This window comes from Eurosta solidaginis, chromosome 1 (genome assembly GCF_040869045.1).
Source record: "Eurosta solidaginis isolate ZX-2024a chromosome 1, ASM4086904v1, whole genome shotgun sequence".
Classification (NCBI taxonomy): Eukaryota; Metazoa; Arthropoda; class Insecta; order Diptera; family Tephritidae; genus Eurosta; species Eurosta solidaginis.
The window spans coordinates 75664977-75687467 of NC_090319.1; the positions used below are offsets into that span (position 1 = coordinate 75664977).

Genomic DNA, 22491 nt, shown 5'->3' on the forward strand with positions numbered 1-22491 from the left:
ACTGATTGATAGCTCAACTCAAACTGAATTACTTCTTACTCGCCTGCCCCGCTTTTATAGTTTACGCTGCATACTTCTAGGCTCTTCGATTTCCAGAACTTACTAGTTTGTTTCGGCTACAAAATCGCCAGCCACAACTACGTGCACAAATTATTGCTCTCTCTTGTGACAACTCAGATAAGATATATGCATGTGTTTGTGCATTGCCGCTCCGCTGTTCGTTTACGTACATATGTGTAGACGCAATTATTTATTCGTTTATGTAGATACATAATGATTGAATTATTGATGTGAATGTTTGTAGTTTGCAGTCTCTCGCGCATACATAGGCGTATAAGTAAATGCATCTGTGTGTGACTTATTTCGGCTGCCTTATATATGTGTATACATGATTTGATTATTGACGTAAATACTGCTTATCGTGGCCTTAGCATCGCCTTAGTGATGGGATAACTTAGTGATGCTAATATCCGTGACAATATTTTGTGCCAAGTAGTATGTAGGTATGTAAGAATGTATGTTTAAGGTAGTTATGTATGTAAGTATGTAAGCTTAAATGTAAATAGATATGTAAGAATATGTTTAGAATAATCTAATATAAATAGGCTGAATTATTTGAATAAAGACAATTCGACATTCATAATTCAAGCAGTGAAGTCTTATTTGTTTTAATTGCGTTAGGGATCTTTCTACATGGCGATCCTACCTATGATGCTACTGGCTGATTTTTCAGCCTAATGTCATAGCCGGCAGGATTTTTCTGGCTGATTACAGCCTAAGCCTTGTAAAAAGAAGAGAAAAAAAGAGAAGGTGTTAAAGTCGGGCACCAATAATAAAAATTGAGGCAATTACTTCAACGGAAAATACACGAAGATTGGCATATTGTGGCAATTACGTCAACGGAAAATACACGAAGATTAGCATATTGTGGCAATTACTTTAACGGAAAATACACGAAGATTAGCATATTGTGCCAATTACTTCAACGGAAAATACATTAAAATTGGAACGATATTAGCATAGCCCCAGGGCAAGAATGACACTGACCTCGTGAAGCGTACCACATTTTCAATGGTGATAAACAAGAGGAGCATGATAATTATAAGTATAATAAATACACTAGCTTAAGTATGAAGTCATTTCTTTAACCATTATTAAAAAAAAAAAAAAAATATTCGGGCAACCTACCGGCTGCCTATTGACAAGCAAAAATTATATTTTTGCTGTAAAAAAAAAAAAAAATTTTTTTTACTGCTTATTGAATTATGTTCCCAGAAGAGGTCATACAAAATCAGAGTTAGTTTGACCAAATTTTGTATAAACTAGCTAGACAAAATTTAAATCTCCTAGAAGATGAAAAGAAAACGCCCGAGAAAATAAACCAGGGCGGAATACGCCAGGATACTAGACTTAGTAAGAAAAATGTAATTTTCAATTGGACAGACGACTGCGAGAAATCTTTTAATTACCTAAAAAATGCACTAGTTAGTCCAAATATCCTACAATACCCCAATTTTGATGAAGAGTTCTTTATTACAACCGACACAAGTGGTTATGCTTGCGGTGCTGTGCTAAGCCAAGAATATGAGGGAAAACAATTACCCATTGCCTATGCCTCAAGATCATTTACAAAAGGCGAAATAAACAAAGCCACGATCGAAAAAAAATTAGCGGCCATACATTGGGCAATTGTATATTTCAGACCATATGTCTATGGCAGAAAATTCACAGTGAAAACGGATCATCGACCTTTAACGTATTTATTCTCAATGGAGAACCCTTCATCTAAATTAACTAGAATCAGGCTAGATTTGGAAGAGTATGACTTTGGGGTGGAGTACATAGCAGGAAAAGAAAATTACGTGGCAGATGCTCTGTCACGAATAGATATCAATGAGTTGAAAGAAATGTCAGTACAGGCATGTAAAATAATGAAAGCAACGACAAGATCGCAAACTAAAAAGAATTCTAGTTATAACAGTCATTAAAATGAAGAGAAGAAAAGTCACAAAGAGAACCCTATAATATACGAAGCGCTTAATAAATGTGAAGTAAAAAGACTAGTCCAGCTCGTTTTCGATCCGCCGAAATTATATTTCAAAAAAGGAAAGAAAATTTGTAGTGAAATAAATCAAATTGTTGAGGCGAAGATTGACTTAGGCCAATTCTTTACCAGGCTTATGGAAAAAGCCGGCAATTTGGGAATTAAGAAAATACAGTTGTCCTTAGGAGACAAATTGTTTAAAGATAATTATGCCCGGGTAGACACATTTAAAGAAATAGGTACCAAAGTTCTCAAAAATTTAACTATTGCATTAACTCCGGAGGTTGTGCATGTGACGGAAAACGATAAAATTAAAAAGATTCTTCAAAAATATCACGATGATCCTGTTAATGGTGGCCACCCAGGAATCAATCGTACAACTAATAAAATAAGACAAAAATATTACTGGAAAAATATGAAAAATTATATCAGAAGATACATAAAGAAATGCGTTAATTGCAATAAAAATAAAATTTATAAAAATTTAAAAGAACCAATGATTTTAACTGAAACACCACCAAAGGCGTTCGAAACAGTACAAATAGATACAATTGGACCTTTACCAAGATCATTAAATGGAAACGAATACGCTGTCACTCTAATATGTGATTTAACTAAATACTTAGTAGCAATTCCTATACAAAGCAAGCATGCAAAAACAGTAGCCAGAGCCATATTCGAGAATTTCATATTAATTTATGGAAGTATGAAAACAATAATAACGGATATGGGATCTGAATATAAAAATAGCCTGTTTGAAGAACTATGTAAACTTCTCAATATTGAGCACAAAACATCTACACCGTATCACCACCAAACTTTAGGCACGGTTGAACGTAGTCATAGAACTTTCAATGAATATGTGTGTGTGGGATGAATATCTCAAATATTTTGCATACTGTTACAATACTGCCCCATCTACAGTCCATAATTATTGTCCATTCGAATTGATCTTTGGCAAAAAACCCCAGACTTACGAATTTCTACAAGAAAATACGGTACGCCCATTGTACAATTATGAGGCTTACGATAAAGAAATTAAATATAGGTTACAAATAGCACAGGATAGAGCCTTTAAATTAGTAAAAGAGGCTAAAGAAAAACAAAAGATTAGTTATGATAAGAATATTCACTATAACGAAATAAAAATAGGAGATGTAGTGTTAGTAAAAAATGAATCCGGACATAAGTTAGATAATAGATATAAAGAGCCCTTTAAGTAGTAAACATCGATGAAAACAATAATTTTACATTAATCCCTTATAAGGTAGAAGAAATCGATGAAGAAGAAAACACTAATAATAAAAATTATGACACCTTAATCACATCTAGAATAGGAAATGAGGATAAGCAAAAATTTAGTAGTAACATAGAGAATAGGCAAATAAAAATACACAAAAATAGACTTAAATTAGTAGAATAAGAAGATGTTCAACCTACAAGCATTAAAATACAAAAGTAGAATTAATTTACAAAAATAGAATACTCATGCATTCCCCAAATGCATAAGCATTCTAAAAAAAAAGGAGATGTAGTGTAAGCAGCCAACAATTCAATTTAATCCAAAATATTTAAATCAGTCTAATATTCTAACCTGCTACAAAAATAGTCTAAATGTTCATCAACACATAAAAATGCATTTGAGAATTAATGCTGACACAGCCTAGCTGATTAAACAGACGTGTACAACACACAACCAAACGAATTTAAATCCCAACAATTTGCATTCCTGCAACTGGCAAGGTTAGCATTTCCCATAAATTTGCAGCTCATATATGTAGGTACATATTTTGTGCCGAGTAGTATGTAGGTATGTAAGTATGTATGTTTAAGGTAGTTATGTATGTAAGTATGTAAGCTTAAATGTAAATAGATATGTAAGAATATGTTTAGAATAATCTAATATAAATAGGCTGAATTATTTGAATAAAGACAATTCGACATTCATAATTCAAGCAGTGAAGTCTTCTTTGTTTTAATTGCGTTAGGGACCTTCCTACAGTAGGTGAGGTTGACAATTGGGTTGGAGAAACTAGAAATTGCGCTGGCTACCCCTTGAAAGGATTGAGTTACACAACCCCTTGAATTATTTAGGTATTTTAATCGCCTCTTACGACAGACATGGAGGCTCTCATAGTTTACATCGGTATCTGACAGTGTGCTGTCGTAAAAGAGGCAAAGACACTATCGAACCAGTAACTTAAGGTGGCAACATTAATCACACCACACATCTTTTTGCACTAAGCCACCGTCTACCAAATAATGCAAAAATACTATCGGCTAATAATCATAAAATGGTTTTCGTATGTTTCATCGAGTTGTTTAAGGTCCTCACAGCAGGGAGTATGCTGAGGTCTCTTAGCTGATTACGAGTCTGGCTAGTTCCGGTACTTGCTTCCCTTCGTCATAGGAAAGCGGATTTGTGTTTGAAACTTAAGGCGAACTTTGGTATGAAGTTTTGCCGGAATGGGGCTTTAGTTTCAGGGAATTATTACAAAATAAATGGTTGAGGAAAGATGTGTTGGCCTAGATGATTCTGCGCCGTCGCTGCCTTAGCGATAGTACAAACTCTGTAATAAAAAACTGTCTAGAGGGCCTATTACTAGTAAAGTGGAGATTATGAGTTTGGGCGGAATGGCGATGAGCGTGAAAAAATTTGGAGAGCAAATAAGCAAAGTTAGTTGTAACAAAGCTTTACATAAATAATCTTCTTTCAGTTATCCGAAATGGTGAATCTACATTTCCTTAGCCTACTTGAAGCACTTAAGGAAACTAACTCCACTATATTAGGTAAGCTTTTGCCACTCTGGTGTCCAGTCTTGTCCTCGCAAACACAGGTAAGAATTTCATATTTCAAACGTACATTGCATAGTACATGAACCTCAATATCGTTCCTTCTACAGCTATCCGATACACTACATGTACGCCTACAAAACGTACGTGATTATGCGCCCGATTATGAGGAGCAACAGAAACATCCATCGGATACTCTACTAAAATGGTTACAACGTTTACAATTCAAAATGGGTCAAATTGAATTACAAGCCTCCACAGCAACACAATTTTATTCAATTTGAAATATAAACTACTGTCTTGTTTTATATTAGAAATTCTACAAAATGTGTGTACTTTATTGAGAAACGAAAGCTTAGATTATATATAACATATTTGTATTCAATTTTTGACCTTTTAACAATTGAAATATGATGTATTTAAGTGTTACCGAAATTATATTGATTATTAAATATATACATACATAGTTGCGCGATTTAAATGTTTCACTAATAAACTATCAATAAATTATTGTTGAAATAAAATGTTTTATTTATAAACAAAAAAAAACAATCATTTATAGATAGTATACGTAACACCACCAACAACTTTTTCTTCATCTAATGGGTCATGCACTTCTTCATCTTCATTCAGTTCCCGTTCGCCTTCAATATGCACTGCCGGCGTGCGATAAACAGTGAAAGAAGCGTTTGTTTTCAATTCATCATCGGTGGGCAGTTTCATATTGCGTTGCTCCAAACGTGCGTTGCGCGCTGCTAAACGTTCTTCTGCCTGCTTTTCTTGTAAGTTCTAAATTGTTTCAATATAGAACAGTCATGTGTTAGTTAATTTAATTTGCAATCTGCAACCATACTCACCTTCATTTTTGTCAAATAATTCGTCTGTAGTTCAACTGAATCGAGCAATTTTAACATTTTTGCTCCACTGTGCTTTATAAGTGGTGGTGTTGCAGCAGTTACTTCCCAATGCTTGCCTTTTTTACGTATCCGTTCTTTGGCGGGATCGTGTACGTCAGTCATTGTGGTTTGATAAGGTTTATATTTTTCACGTTGCGGTTCTACATTTAACTCTGTTTTTGTCACCAGGTAACGCACATGCTGATCAATATCCGTTTGCGCCGGTGTACTACAACGACTATCACCACTTTTAGAATTTGTTTTAGACGAGGAGGATTTTTGCAAAATATGTTGAATTTTCGTTTGTATATTTGGCAACTTTTCGCTGACATCAATTTCAACCACTTGTACATCTACCACATTACTAGCTGCGTTATCCTTTTCAACTATCACTCCATTTGTTAATTTTGCATTATACACCTCGCCTTCAGTCGCATTTTTAAAAGATTCAATTTCAGCTAAATCCTCTTCTGTTATTAATTTGGGTTCTAGTGGTAACACCTTGGTACGTCGCTCATGCATTGTACGCTGTGCTATTACTTGTAAAGGATTTAACTCTGCTTCGTCATCACTATCTAGCACATCTTCTGTAGGATCATCTGTTTCGCAGTCTTTCAAGCGCCCATTCCATTCTAAACTATTAAGCACATCTTTTCCTTTTGAGGCTATATTTAACATGGAGAACATATTTGCCGCTTCATCGATGTTTGTGCGTCGTTTCAGCTCTAAAATAACTTTATCGTAGAAATCTACTATGCGTTTTCCTTTATCTGGAAGTCGTTTTAAGTTGGCTCTAACGGAATCAGTCAAGTTATCGAAAGTCTAATATTAATTTTATATTGTTGATTACTTACTTATTGGCCAGAAGCTTACTTTGACGTTCCTTCAGGTCCAACAACTCCAATCGCGAAAGTTTGGCTAAATCTTTAACTGCATTATCTTGCTTTATGGTTGGCGCAACGGCTGGTATTCTGTTCAAGGATGGCCGAGGGAGTGTAGCCATAGTCAATTTATTGTTTTACATATTAATTAAATAATGGAAGGACACTCACAAATTGCATGAATTGGCGAAGCAATTTATTTTTTGTTTATAACAACAACAAATTCATAATCAAATCAGCTGTGAAAGCAAGTGCTGCCAGATAATCGATGTACCGATTGACCCATGGCGGAACGATACAAGGTGGCCGCATCGAACAGCTGATTATAACCTTTTTTTATTTGATTTGATACATCAACTTCCAGCACAGTACGATTTTGACATTTGGGCAGCGATTTAGTTTAGCACCCCCCGAGTTCGGGGTTAAACTTGGTATCAAATGAAATAGGGAGTTCTCCCGATCACAAATATATATAACTTGAAGTGCGCAGACTTATAGTTTACGAGTTATTTGATGTTAAAGTTTGCAAATTTAGCAAATTTCTATAGCACTCTCACTTACAATTTACACATCTTTCAAAACCTTTATGCTCATAAATATCTATATAAATTGGCAACGATACACTTAAATTTCATTTTAGTATATTTCACATATAATTCTTGCATTGTTTTTACTTAATTTAAATGTTTTTATTAAATAAATCGCGCTTTTGTAGCAACATTCACATTTATGTATGTATATATTAGGGGGACTCATGAAAGCATAGAAACTTATAAGGTGTAAAATTATATCCATATACACACGCTGTTATATGAACGCACCTAGTAATACTCTTGATAAACCTGATTGTTTATCAGCTGTATTATTGCCGAACAAAAATTTTTTGATTGTTATACAAATTAAAAAATGCCAAGATTAAGTGAAAAATTAAACTAAAACGCATTTACTTGCTGATATTGGAGATTTCTGATGAAAATGCCTGCTGTAATGTCTGCAAGGTTGCTTTCCTTTGAGTTTACCGCGTTTACACAATGAAATGTGCGCGTAAATTTATACAAATTGTGTAAATGATTTTTCATACAAAATTTGACAGCTCGTTTACGCACTAGATAAATTTATACGTTTACACACTTTATAAGGCATTTATACGGTTACATGAGTACCCCTATTTTATCGATGACATTACAAAGCTGTGCTGCCACATCAACAAAGAAAAAACAAATATAAATATTAACGTGCCACCTTTCAGTTAATAAAGAAAAAGGAAAATATATATTTTTACTACTATGCGGAAGGACATCACCGTGGCGGTAGCCACGGTTATACCACACACCCGGACTTGGGATGGCGTAGCCCAGGGTTATTTTAAATAAGCGCAGCCGAAGGCCGCCTACTGCTAAAAAATAACCCTGGGTCGGTCCAACACTGGTTAGGATTAGTGATGGACGATATGGCTATTTTGAGCTATCAGTGAAAATAGGTATGGCTATTTTTGAATCACGGCTATTTTTTTTAGCTATAGCGATCGCTTTATTTTAACAAGCGATTCTATACAAAAGATATGATGGGCGATACAACGATTTTGAGCTATCAGTGAATATAGATATAGCTATTTTTTACAGCTATGGCGATCGCTTTCATTTATCTTTGATAAGCGAATCGGCAATTGTTTGTATACTTGGATATAAAAAATGAATGTTTAAGTTTGTTCACCGGAGTAGATTGAATGTTATACATTTATTTAATTTAGTATACAGAATATATGAACCAAAATTGGAATAAAAAGACAAAAATATGTACCTTTTATTGTAAACTGATGTAATGTGAAATTCTAATTTTCTGAGATGTTATGATGTTTTTATTATTAGGCTTACGATAATATGTTCAGTATCGTATTACACTCAACGAGATGAAACTAGCTGAAATAGATGTCTATGCATCTATGTTTTATAAATTTTGCTAATTGAAAATCCTTTGATTTTTAAATGTAAGATGAATCAACCCGAAATAAATCTGTATATGTAACACTATAAAAACATGATTTATTTACTATATTATACTATACCGATGTATTCAGAAATACTCCGTATGAATTTATTCTGATTATTGTATTTGGCTGCATAATATTTCTATAGTAAAGTGAATCAATTTTTAATGAAAAATACAGAGCAAAATATAGCAAATTCTTCAAACTATTATAAAAATATTCTTTAGCAGAAAATTAGCCACCCACTTCAGTGCCCTAGAAATTAGCCGGGAATTCAATCATATACAAACCATATGACAAAGCTTCAATTGCATTCTCCCAAAAAACTTAAATTTTGAGTTAATCTGTTTACAATAAGACGAGTGATATATGTTTGTATAGCTCTTTTATTTTTCCATCAAAATCACAAATTTTATAAAACTGTTAACGGCTACAGCCTAGAAGTATTAACTTATGAATAACACATCCATTAGTTTTATGTCCGAATCAGTTTTAGCAATCGTAAAATATGCTATTGTTTTTTTGATTAGGCCAACGTCCCATCATATTTCTATACCCTCCTGTGTTTGCGATTCTTTTAATTTTTTATCGTATTCTGTTTCCAGGCGCACTAGTGGATCAAAAACTTTCTCGTATTGATAACCATATTCATAACTCAATAGCACTTGTGATGGTTCAGTATCTATACCTGGCTTCTCTAAATCCTGAAATGTTGCATCAATATTTTCCTTCCATAATTCCTCTAATTTGTTTATTTGTGCTGCTGATATTTGTCGTGCACGCCACTGCTCTTGCTCGGTAGGCACCTTAACCAACCACGGCAAAAACGAACGATCAGTTTTAAGTGGCTTCCATTGTTCTTGATGCCAATTCATATACATTACGTACGCCACACGAGTAACATTTTAGTACTGTTTCTCCAAGTGGACCTTCAGAATGTAGGGTGACTTCCCTATGTTTAGCCCTCACCGAAAGATTAACAATTTGGGATCCAGATTTGCATAAACTTTTTTACTCAGTCCGAAAGTAAAGCACACAGATGAGTAGTGATGAACGATATTTCACTATCGATGATTGCATCCCCGCTATCACTATTACGGCTGTTTTCCATTATGTCAAAACTACTGACATCAAATATTGACATCATGTGACAGCTGGTCATTTGGTGTCAAAAGCGTTTTCATTACATCTCCTTAACTGACACAAAGTATGAGTGTCAAACGCCTTCGTCAAAACTACGCGTCAATTGATTGACCTTCCGTTTTCATTTCTGAAGTCAAACCTTACGTGTCAGTTGATTGACATTCCATTTTCATGTTTGATGTAAAAGCCTAAACGTCATATTTTGGCAGATGATCAGCCTTATATAAATATAAAGAATATTAGAAAGTAAAATAATATAAACAAATAAAATGCGTAAAAATATAAAAATTAGTATAGCTACTGCCGCTCTTTGTTTGGTAACATCGCTACGTGCTTGGAAAAAAAAGGTATAACCAAAGAAACCCGAAACAGTGGTTGATTCGCACCTGTCTGCGGAATAGAGAGACATGTGGGTTTTATTCTACGTTGCGCACTAAGCTGGTCAAGCGGGATCCAAAGTGGCTAAGCAATTTTTTGCGATTGTCTGTGGAAGATTTTGATTTTCTTGTGGAGCGCCTCACTCCATATATTTGCAAGAAAAAAAACAGTTTTTCGAAAACCTATATCGGTTGGCGAAAGAATTGCTGTTACTTTGCGTTATTTAGCAACTGGCGACAGCTTTTCTAGTCTGATGAGTGTTTTCCTTCTGGGGAAAACCACCATTTGTAAGATAATATACTGTTTTAGGAGAAAAATTTTTAAAGGTGGGGAGCGTAACATGTGTATTCCTGCAAAAAGCGTTAAAAAATATGTTTTATCTTCCGAAAAGGTTCCGAGCACCCATGACGAATGGACGAAGATTGCCGACCGTTTTAACGAGCGATAACATTTTCCTAATTGCTGCGGGGCATTAGATGGAAAGCATATTGCTATTCAAGCTCCATCAAACTGCGGTTCGGAGTATTTCAATTACAAAAAGTATAACAGCGAAGCGTAATGGAATGTAGCGAGGTTTTTCTGATATTAATATGGAAGGGTTTTTTGTTTACATATTTATTTTGGAAAAGCCACATGCTCTTTGGAAGAGGGAGCTATGTATGTATTTATGTACGAATTAATAAAATTAACATATATGTTTAAACAATTTTGCATGCACAGATTTCCTGTGGATGAAATAAAAATACCTGAACAATTTTCTGTACTTAAATTGTAATTTTCTGAACTTGAAATATAATTTTCTGAACAAGAATTGGAAATTTGTGTACTTGAATTGTAAATTTCTGAACTTAAATTGGAAATTCTGGACTTGAATTGTAATTTTCTGAATATGAATTGGAAATTTCTGAACTTGAATTGTAAATTTCTTAATTTAAATTGTAATTTCTGAACTTGAATTGTAATTTTCTGAATATGAATTGGAAATTTCTGAACTTGAATTGTAAATTTCTGAATTTAAATTGTAATTTCCTGAACCTGAATTGTAATTTTCTGAATATGAATTGGAAATTCTGAACTTAAATTGGAAATTCTGAATTTGAATTGTAATTTTCTGAACTTGAATTTTAGTTTTCTGTATATGAATTGGAAATTTCTGAACTTGAATTGTCAATTTCTGAATTTAAATTGGAAATTCTAAATCTGAAATGGAATTTTCTGAACATGAATTGTAATTTTCTGAACTTGAATTGTAATTTTCTGAATATGAGTTGGAAATTTCTGAACTTGTATTGTAATTTTCTGAATATGAATTGTAAATTTCTGAACTTAAACTGGAAAAAGTGTAGTGGTACTTCAAATGAAAATTTGTGCACTGTGTCCAGGTATGGTTATAACACTAAGTACTGAGCTTTACAGTTTGTTAAATTACGTATAAAAAGAAAATAAAAGAAATTAATTACTTCATTAGCAAGAGAAATAAATTTGAATTCATTTATAATGGTGGAACCATTTGGATACACTTTTTTCTTTAATATAACTTAAGTCCGCTTACAGGTATTTCTTTTTTTTGCAATTTTCACCAATTTTGCCTACAGTAAAATTACTCAACTACTTTTCTATAAAAGCCGTCGAATTTTCGTAAAAAGTAAAGTTTTTTTTTAAGAATTTTTAAAACTGTTTTTAGTATGCTGCAGCTAGCAGAACATTGGTCAAATGAGCGGACGGAAAAATTAATTAATGAAGTGGAGTCGAGGGAAGGGACCTGGAACTTCTTGTCAAAAGAATATAAGGACAGGAATGCCAGGGAAGCCCTTTGGCAAGAAATTGCAGTTATTATGTAGCTGCCTAGATCAGTGGTATCCACAATATTAATATTAATAAAAATTAAAATTACTGTCGTAAATACAAATTGTTACCTTTATTCACAAAGGCCATAACCTACATTTTTTCCGAAAAAGCAAAAAAATAATTGATGTTTGCTTCTCCTGTAAAACTTGAAATATGTTGGTTAGGGCCTTTGTGAATCAAGGGGACGATATACATATGCGTTTTCTTTAATACAAGGTGTCAGACGCGGTATGTTAATTGGAGTCCTTTATAAATTAAATAAATTTCCGTTGAATGGATCCTTAATCCATCAGATATTCTGCTGGATAGACCTGTAGAAGAATATAAATTAATAAGATCATCCATATGCAATGTAAGTATTCACCTCTGTAAAGCCTTTCTGAAATGTGAGTACAACCTCATAAATATTTGATTTAAATTCGTGTGCATGTTGGGGGTTTGAGGCTTCTCACAGGCGTCCATTTGAGGCAACAAATTGTCCGACATCATCCCAAGCATCACTTTTTGTAGCAGCAGTTACAGTTTCTAAGCACCGCTCAACAACTTTGGCGTAACCATCCTCATGACAATTGTCATATCTTCGTCGCTTTGTGCCTGATGTGGATGGTGTCGGAGAGGACTCTTCTGGAGAATGTTCGGAAGCAGATGCAGATCCAAGTGATGGGATTTGGCTTTTCTAAATTGAAATCATACATATTTTGGATGAGTCAGTATTATTAAATGAGGAGTGATTAAACAAAAGGCCGTATTGCCATTTTCCACTCAATGCGGGATTTTAATGAAATAGGCCCGGAAAACAAAATTACACATGTTGTCTTCAATGGAAACTGCTAAAAGACGCTACTTCCTATATAAAAGATCTGTCAAAAACTAAATTTCATAACAAAGGGCATATTTCTTTGAGTTTCAACCAAGAGGAAAAAGAAACTCCATCTGCGGTATACGCTTACTGACACGTTAGCCGGAAATGTTTTGACAGATAACCGAACGATTTGTCAATTCAACTGTCGCTAAGCGTTTACCGGAGATGAAAACGGCTTAGTATTAGAATTTCATGTGAAAGAAAATCGCCAATCGCTATAATCGCTATTGGCGATATTCTGCCAGAGGTGATTGTCATTCAAAAGAATCGAATGAAGGAAAATCGCCAATCACTGATATATTTGGATTGCAATAGCTATAGCTATTAGCTTCGCAGAAAATGTTTTTATTTAACCCTAGTAAAAGAAATTGCATCGGCTGTACTAAAAATTTTGACATTTTCCACATTGCTTTTTCCACCTGCTGAAGTGCAGGGATTTGCAAATAAGTGATATAAATTCAAGCACCCTTCTTTTTGCATTCACAGAGGAAAAGGTAGGCATTAACGTTTCGTTTACATGCTTTAATAACAATTTCTTATATTTTATGACAGGGCATCAAACATGACGGAACAGGAATTACTCATCCAATTTCAAACGCTCGGTATGGGCGAACAGAAGGCCAAAGAAACCTTAAAGAACGCAAATGTTACCAAAAATTTGCAAATGGCACTGGCTGAAGTTAAGAATTTGCCTCTGGGAGAAGGAGTTGGTATGCTGCTCTATCATATGGCTAGTAAAATAAAGCCACAACTGGCTAGTGATCTGCCATTACTCACGCGCTATATTGTAGAGCGTAAATTAGATACAACTTTACGCGTGGATGCGGCTCTCGAATATTTGATGAAAAATATACAAAAGAAAGGCGTAGCTATCAATATACAGGAGTTTGAAGAGGCATGTGGTGTTGGTGTTGTTGTTACACCCGAAGAAATCGAGCGTGTTGTACAAGAACAAGTAAAATTGTTTAAAGATGTGTTGCTGGAACAACGTTATCACTTCAATGCGTTTAAAATTATGCAAGAGGTACGTGGACAACTGAAGTGGGCAGATGCGAAATCAGTGAAGGCTGCAATAGATGTGGAAATTTTTGATTTGTTAGGCCCAAAAACGGACGAAGATCTAAAACCACCATCCAAAACAGAGAAAAAGAAAGATAAACCAACCACAAATGGCAACAACGTAAATGTCTCTCAACTTACCAATGCTAGCGCAGAGAGCACTGATGGCGCAAACACTATTGCCGAACTCATGCAGAAAAAAGTGCATTTCCATGCGCCCGGTGAGAATTATAAAACTGATGGTTATGTGATAACGGAACATACAGAACGTCTACTGAAGGAACATTTAAAACAGACTGGCGGTCGTGTACAAACGCGCTTTCCACCCGAACCAAATGGTATTCTACATATCGGACATGCTAAAGCAATCAATATAAATTTTGGCTATGCTGCCTCAAAAGATGGTGTTTGCTATCTGCGCTATGATGATACAAACCCTGAAAAGGAAGAAGAAAAATTCTTTGTGGGCATTCTTGACATGGTGGAGTGGTTAGGCTACAAGCCATACAAGATAACACATTCGTCAGACAACTTTCAACAATTGTATGAGTGGGCGTTAGTATTGATACGTAAAGGTTTGGCCTATGTTTGTCATCAGGGTGCAGACGAAATGAAGGGATTCAATCCAAAACCAAGCCCCTGGCGCGAACGTCCAATTGAAGAGTCATTGCAACTCTTTGAAGATATGAAAAATGGCAAAATAGATGAAGGTGCTGCTACGTTACGTTTGAAGCTCACTTTGGAGGAGGGCAAGGTGGACCCCGTTGCCTATCGCATAAAGTTTATACCCCATCACCGCACCGGAAATGATTGGTGAGTAGATATATAGCAGCAAAAAAAATCAAACTGACATAATCCGGCTATAGGTGCATCTATCCAACATATGATTATACTCACTGCCTTTGCGATTCTATTGAAAATATCACACATTCGCTTTGTACCAAGGAGTTTCAGTCACGGCGTTCCTCTTATTATTGGCTTTGTAACGCACTTGACATCTATTGTCCCGTACAATGGGAGTATGGACGTCTTAACATGAATTATGCACTGGTATCTAAGCGTAAAATTGCAAAACTAATCACCTCGGGGATTGTCAGTGATTGGGATGATCCTCGTTTGTTCACATTAACAGCTCTACGTCGTCGAGGTTTTCCTGCGGAAGCGATTAATAATTTTTGCGCACAAATGGGCGTCACGGGCGCACAGATTTCAGTGGATCCCGGTATGTTAGAAGCCGCTGTACGTGATGTACTTAATATAAGCGCGCCCCGTAGGCTTGTAGTATTGGAACCTTTAAAAATCACACTCACTAATTTCCCACATGACAAGCCGATTGAATTGGAGGTACCTAATTTTCCACAAAATCCTGAATTGGGTAGTCATCGTATTATATTGGATAGAATTATATATATTGAACAAGGAGATTTCAAATTAGAACCTGAAAAAGGTTATCGGCGTCTTGCTATAAACCAAACTGTTGGTTTGCGCCACGCCGGTTTGGTTATATCTGTGAACGAGGTTATACGAAATCCACAAACTGGAGGCGTATTAGAACTTATTTGCGAATGTGCATCTGCAGAAAAAGCCGAAAAACCAAAGGCATTTATACAATGGGTCTCACAGCCTGTAAAATTCGAAGTAAGACTCTACGATCTATTGTTCAGGCACAAGAACCCTGAAGATACCAACGAAGTACCAGGTGGTTTTTTGTCTGATATCAATCCGAATTCTTTAACCATATTAGAAGCCTATGCTGATCGTGCACTATCTAACGTGAAAGTATATGACAAATTTCAATTTGAACGAATTGGATTTTTCTCAGTGGATCCCGATTCATCTAAAGATTATGTCGTATTCAATCGCACAGTGGGCTTGAAGGAAGATGCTGGCAAGAAATAAAGAAAGAGCTTACAGTTAATTATTCTAATTTAAATGTTTGATAAACAATTTTTCTCGCTAATTTTGTGTTTATTTTAGTGTTTAACATTAGTTCTCTTAATACAAAAGCAATCAAAATTCCCTGTTTTTAATACTACAAAGAACAAATGCATAATTTTTATTTCTTGCCTTCCACCATTATAATATGGTAACCAAACTTCGTTTTGATAGGCGGGTCTGTGTACACAGGGTTATTTACATTTGATACTGGCAAAGCGAAGGCGGCATCTTGAAACGGTCCCACCATAGCACCACGAATTTGCCAACCTAAATCACCACCCTGCCTCGCCTTATCTTCACTGTACGCCGCCGCAACTTCAGGGAATTTCTGTCCAGCTTTCAACTTTTCTAAGGCTTCTAGAATTTTACCTTGCTTTTCGCAAAGTATATGTCGCACTTTAACCGCATTTCCACCCTTTTTCTCCTTGCCTGTCCGAATAATCAAATTAATTTTAAGTCATTAATGAAGAGTGTCTACTTTTACCTTTATCTTCAGCTGCTGAGCTACTGCCTTTTTTGCTACCCGAGGCTTTATTATCTTTACTGCCACCTTTTGCTTCCTTTTTCGGTGGCATTTTGTTAGTTGTTTATTTCCTGGTTGATCTTGCCTTTCCTAGACGGAACTTATGGGCTTTAAGGTTAAGTTTGGCGCTGGTTATTTGTTTTGTTGTAGACATTTATCTTCCGCCATGGTTTTGGTTGTACAGCAGCTCATTGTGAATGATGACAAAGTGTGATCTCTTCTGCATAAACGTCAAAATTCCAAAGTGATTGGATCACCTGATTCGTATTTGACTATCGCTGTCTCATTCTGTATCTCTTTCTATCACCCGCTGAAGATAGGCGCCGCCATATTGAACAGCCTGTCAAAACGCTGAAAAGTAGCCATATTGAACAGTCTGTCAGGCAGTTGACAGATAAGAGATCACACTTTGTCATCATTCACAATGCAGCAGCTGTTCATAACATAGTACAGGTTTACAAGTATGATATGTACGAGAAGGAATCAATTCCTTTCTCTTTCTAACACATTGCAGTTTGACACTTCGGTCAGTGTCAAACTATTGTGGAACATGCGTTTGACACTGAAAGAAGTGTCAAAATTACCATGGTTGCTATCGTGGAAAGCGACGCAGGGAAACAAAAAAGGAGCGGAATATCATGGAAGGCTAACATGGCAACACTGGTACTATGGTTCATAAAGCGGCAATTACCCAACAACGTGTGTCGTACGAAACACGTTTGACCGAACCCTCGAGCCCGTAGGAATCAATGTGTGCGTCTGTGTACATGTACATAACATATTTGTGTGTGTATTGTTTACAGATAAGCACTGTTGCAATTAACCATTTTGCATGCATGCTTATGGAAACATCAACTTTTTCCAATTTAATTTTTGATGTTGTAAAAGGCTGGAATTAATATTAAATAAATATAAATAGATTACATATTTATAATCTGCACTTTTGCATAATTATTTCGAATTATTTTCACAATTTTTCAAACTTTAATTAGGTGTTTTTGCATAAAACTGCAAACGGTCAAAAATTAGCGCACACAAGTTTACTAGGCAACTCTGTCTAGTGAGAGAGCGATCAGCTGGCACGTTCTTACGGAAAAAATCAAAATTGTTTTGATTTCTACGTTCCGGGCTACGTACGTACGGGCGTTGCACGTCTAGGGATGCAAATTTTGAGGAGCAACATCGATACATCGATGTTTCGATGTATCGACAAAATAAACATCGGTGATAAAAAAACATCGGAAGAAAATTATTCAATTCCATCTGAGACCAAACATTTACTTATATACATACATATAAGATATTTGTTAAGCAATTCATTCAAATAAGACAACATGTCAATATATCAGGCATGTTTAACCAACGAAACGATATCATTTCGTTACGATAATCAACGTTAATAAACGAAACGAAGTCATTTCGTTTCGTTTATTAACGTTAAGATCGTCAAATTAACGAAATGATTTCGTTTCGTTTTCTGCCATATCAAAACGAAATCAAATCGTTTATGTTGATTATTAATTTGAAACTATGCTATAGCGTTACCAGCACAATTCAAACATAAAGTATCACGTTTTTGTTAACGTTTTTAACGTTAACGAAAGCTTCTCGTTTCGGTTAAAAACGAGATACAATTTATATTGATAATTTCTTTATCGATAATATTTCGAAGTGTTTCAACGGAAACGGTGGAAATTTATGATAAACGATTAGCTTAAAGCTGGAGTCATTGGTGCCGTATGTCGTATCGCTGTATCCGTATCCCTAACGTAATCAGCTGTGTATCGTTACGACGGTAAACCAAAACCCAATTGGTTGGCTACGATACGGTTACGACCTTAGCGGCACCAATAATCGATTGCATTGATTCTCATAAGGTTGGTCGAATCAGCTGTTATAAGGTTACCGATACGGTTACCGATAAAGCACCAATGTCTCCAGCTTAACGCAAAGGTGCATACCTGCTTCAAACCCATTTGTAAATACTACGAAAGCTTTCGTACAATGTACGAAATATTTCATAGGGAGAAATCTACGAATGTATTTTGTAAAATACACGAAATATTTCGTAATATGTACGAAAGAAATGTCTTACGAAAGCCCTTGAAAATTAGCCTTGAAAGCCAATGAAAATTATCCTGTATAAAGTACTCATCAGCAGCTTTCATTTTATATCTGCATTGTATAAACACATTCTAGAGGTACCCGGGTCCACGTTTTGTCTTATATCTTAATACCCTAGTCACAAATAGTTATAAAAATTACCCTGTACTAAAGAACGCATCAACAGCTTCCATTTGACATCCATATTGTACAAACACTTCCTGGAGTTACCCGGGTCCATGTTTTGGTCTATATCTCGAGACCCTAGTCACACATCGGCATTAAAAATACTCTGTACTAAAGCATTCATCAAAAGCTTCCATTTGATATCCATATTGTACAAACACATCCTGGAGTTACCCGGGTCCATGTTTTGCTCTATATCTCGAGACCCTAGTCACGCATCGGCATGAAATGTACCCTGTACTAAAGCATTCATCAACAGCTTCCATTTGATACCCATATTGTACAAACACTTCCTGGAGTTACCCGGGTCCATGTTTTGGCCTATATGTCAAGACCCTAGTCACCCGGTATCAAAGTACTCATTATACAAACCTTCCCCGTGGAAAAGTACATATACGTACCAATTTTCATAATAATGGGTCCAGTAGTTTTTGAGTTAATCGATGGCATACATACAAACATTCATTTTTATATATATAGATGTGAGAAATTTTTCGTACATTGTACGAAAGCGGAATTATAGATTTCGTTAGACTTCAAACCCATTTGTAAATACTACGAAAGCCCTTTCGTAATATTTGCGAAAGGTTCGTAAAATCTTTCTTCATTGTTTAAACTCTTTCGTGATATGTACGAAATTTTCTATATCTCGAGACCCTAGTCACACATCGGCATGAAAAATAATCTGTACTAAAGCATTCACCAAAAGCTTCCATTTGATATCCATATTGTACAAACACATCCTGGAGTTACCCGGGTCCATGTTTTGCTCTATATCTCGAGACCCTAGTCACGCATCGGCATGAAAAGTACCCTGTACTAAAGCATTCATCAACAGCTTCCATTTGATATCCATATTGTACAAACACTTTCTGGAGTTACCCGGGTCCATGTTTTGGCCTATATCTCGTGACCCTAGTCACCCGGTATCAAAGTACTCATTATACAAACCTTCCACGTGGAAAAATACATACATATATATACGGAATTTTCATAATAATCGGTCCCGTAGCAAAGAGGATAAATATAATAAGATACGTCACTCGTTACTTTGCGTAATGTTTTTGGTTAGGGTAAGCGCAGGTTTTTTTTTGGGCGAGATGTGCACAAATGTCTTCTACACATTTCGTGTGGTATTTGTGTTTATTTTTCCGACTGTATTTAATTAATTAATTAATTCTCTTTCCAAAATCACATTTGCATAAGGTGCCTACACGGCATGGATAAATGCGAGACAATTAAAAATGTCCCTCACCGAAAACATTAGACATCAATTTTCTTGATTTCCAGCGAGTTACTCGCCACTCGTAGCAGACTGGTGACTCTTATTTATTTATCCTCTTTGCCCGTAGTTTTTGAGTTAATCGATGACATATGTACATACAAACATTAATTTTTATATATGTATATCGATGATATTACTTTGGTATAACCAGTTTTTCCCACAATTTTTCCAAGCATTTTAATTTTGATTCGGGAAGAGGCAACGGCTTCGAATAAATCGGTTTGCCTTCAACTAAACAACTACTTTTTTCGGATATTAAGCTATTAAAAATTCTTCTTCGGAACATACGAATATGTGCTGTTCTTATTTATTAATTTTTTTTTTTTTTTTTCAAAAATTGTTTAGCCATATCAACGAATTTGTCATACAATGTGCCACATTCAATTTTCTGGCTCAACTTTGTGTGATTGAATTATACATTCGTGAAAATGGCATTGCAAGTTATTGGGGTTTCCATCTGTGTACGTAGGAAGCCCTAGATTTAAGTAGAACCTAGAGAATCTAAAGGGTAATCCAAAGAGGCCTCTAACACAATATCGGAAAAATTGCACATTCATGCTTCTGGCTAGCGGGCGACGATATATATTGTAACGAATTTACTTGCAAATCCTCTTATTTGCCCTTCTGCTAAGTTCGAATCACTAAACTGTTGAATAAATAACTCCAATATTGAATAATGGATAAATGGCCTTTATTAAAGTACTTCACAATAACACTTATACTTTGCAACTAGCTGGCGTAATAACCAAACTGATTGATAGCTCAAATGAAACTCTACTATTGCCCACCAGATTGCGTGCTTAATCAATAACTGCGTGATAGCTCAACTCAAACTGAATTCCAGCGCCTCTACATTTGCTGCCTTTTATACTCTCTGATTTCAACGTTGCATCTTCTAGGCGCTTCCATTTCCAGAATCTTCTAGTCCATCAGCTCTCAAACTTCTCAGCTGTAACTAGTATTGCACGATTTTATAGCTTCTCTCATTGCATACTTTCAGGAGTATCTCAGATATATGCATGCGTTTGTGCATTGACTCTCCACTGTTCGTATACGTACATGGTAAATATGTGTAGACGCAATTATTGTTTCGTTTATGTAGATATATAATGATTGAATTATTGATGTGAATTCACGTCACTGCTTAGCTTCGGCATAGAGATAGCAGCACCCCTTAGTTTTGCTAATATTCGTAACACTGCCCTCCATCTAAGTCTAATCGTCCCGATCAGACAAATCTCTCGATCTAAACGCTGCTAGCCTCTCCAAATGAACCACTTTCATTTTGGTTCGTGGTTTGGTAATGGTTTGTATGCGGTACACTACATCGTTGATCCGTTTTACAACTTTGTATGGGCCTTCCCAGTTACACTGCAATTTCGGGTACAAACCTTTTTTTCGTTGTGGGTTGTATAGCAGCACCAAATCTCCTTCCTGAAACCCTTCCGAATTAATTGCTTTATCGTACCTCGCTTTCATCTTGTCACTCATAATCTTTGCTCGTTGCCTTACTAGATCGTGTATCTCTCTCAGCTCTTCTTCCAAGACACCAGTGGATTTCTTTACATTCCTCTCCGTATCGGCATCTATCCCATACTTCAAATCAGCTGGCAGTCGAAGGTCATTGCCAAAAATTACCTTTGCGGGAGTTTGGCCCCTTGTGTCATGTACTGCCGATCGGTAGGCCATCAAGAATAATGATATGTATGTATCCCAGTCCTTATGGTACTTGTCTACTACTTTCCTTAAATGCTTCTCCAATGTTCTATTGAAGCGTTCCACCATACCATCGGACTGAGGATGCAATGCAGTTGTCCGTGTTTTTCGAATGCCCAACTTCTTGCACATTTCTTGGAACATAGCTGATTCAAAATTCCTACCTTGGTCAGAATGTAACTCCATTGGTTCACCATACCTTGCAACCCATTCGTTTTTAACCACTTCTGCTACTGTTTCTGCTTCTTGGTTTGGTATTGGGTATACCTCTGGCCATTTACTGAAATAATCCATAACCACCAGTACGTATTTGTTTCCGCGGTTGCTAGTAGGAAATGGACCTGCGACATCCATGGCGTTCCTTCCAAATGGTGCAGCTGAAATATACTGCTTCATCTGGCCATGACTTCGGGTTTTAGGCCCTTTCGCTCTGTTGCAGTTGGCAATCCACTCGGTGACCGACTGACGGAAATCAACCCAATAGAATCTCTGCTTAATTTTCTCGAGTGTCTTCGTGATTCCAAGATGACCTCCACTTGGACCGTTGTGCAGCTCGCTGAGCACGTCAGGAATCCTCTTTCTGGGAACAACTATCAGTTTCTTCTTGCATTGACCATCCTCACTCTCCCATACTAGATGCAAGCAACCGTTTATCAATTCTAAACTGTTCCACTGTGCCCAATATGACTTCGCAATGGGACTCTCTGCTGACATCTCCTCTCTGCTTGGTCTTTCGTTTCGTTCGAGCCCTTGCATAACATGTGACAGATCTGTATCTTCTAGCTTACACTTTCTTAGTTGTTCCTTGTCCCATTCATCCGTACACGTTATAGTCATTAGCCGGACATC

The 22491-nt window shown here is 36.0% G+C and overlaps 4 protein-coding genes and 1 pseudogene across 13 annotated transcripts in view; 3 read left to right on the top strand and 2 right to left on the bottom strand.

Annotated features, from left to right (window-relative positions):
- The window catches only part of unc79 (UNC-79 domain-containing protein), a 90356-nt gene extending 84995 nt beyond the window's left edge, over positions 1–5361 (top strand). For 9 of the 10 annotated variants that reach the window (XM_067758300.1, XM_067758302.1, XM_067758308.1 and 6 more), the window contains 2 exons: positions 4762–4881; positions 4948–5361. In XM_067758300.1, coding sequence (XP_067614401.1) covers positions 4762–4881; positions 4948–5121 — 294 coding nt within the window. In that variant the 3' untranslated portion in view covers positions 5122–5361. The remainder of the gene's footprint in view (positions 1–4761; positions 4882–4947) is intronic. The other variant, XR_010947874.1, reaches the window with a different exon arrangement.
- On the top strand, positions 977–1070 carry LOC137238985 (U6 spliceosomal RNA; annotated as a pseudogene).
- Polr2M (RNA polymerase II subunit M) lies at positions 5138–6894 on the bottom strand. The gene is made up of 3 exons (XM_067758316.1): positions 6588–6894; positions 5695–6526; positions 5138–5626 (listed from the first exon to the last, which is right to left on the bottom strand). The coding sequence occupies exons 1-3, from the start codon at positions 6734–6736 to the stop codon at positions 5390–5392; spliced, it is 1218 nt and encodes a 405-aa protein (XP_067614417.1). The 5' UTR covers positions 6737–6894; the 3' UTR covers positions 5138–5389.
- A 6270-nt stretch (positions 6895–13164) lies between these two features.
- GlnRS (Glutaminyl-tRNA synthetase) lies at positions 13165–15937 on the top strand. The gene is made up of 3 exons (XM_067758318.1): positions 13165–13326; positions 13385–14704; positions 14758–15937. Exons 2-3 carry the CDS (start codon positions 13395–13397, stop codon positions 15788–15790), a joined length of 2343 nt encoding a protein of 780 aa, XP_067614419.1. The 5' UTR covers positions 13165–13326; positions 13385–13394; the 3' UTR covers positions 15791–15937.
- Positions 15839–16544, bottom strand: LOC137235207 (peptidyl-prolyl cis-trans isomerase NIMA-interacting 4). Its single transcript, XM_067758320.1, has 2 exons — positions 16314–16544; positions 15839–16258 (listed from the first exon to the last, which is right to left on the bottom strand). Exons 1-2 carry the CDS (start codon positions 16402–16404, stop codon positions 15948–15950), a joined length of 402 nt encoding a protein of 133 aa, XP_067614421.1. The 5' UTR covers positions 16405–16544; the 3' UTR covers positions 15839–15947.
- Positions 16545–22491: the final 5947 nt, after the last annotated feature.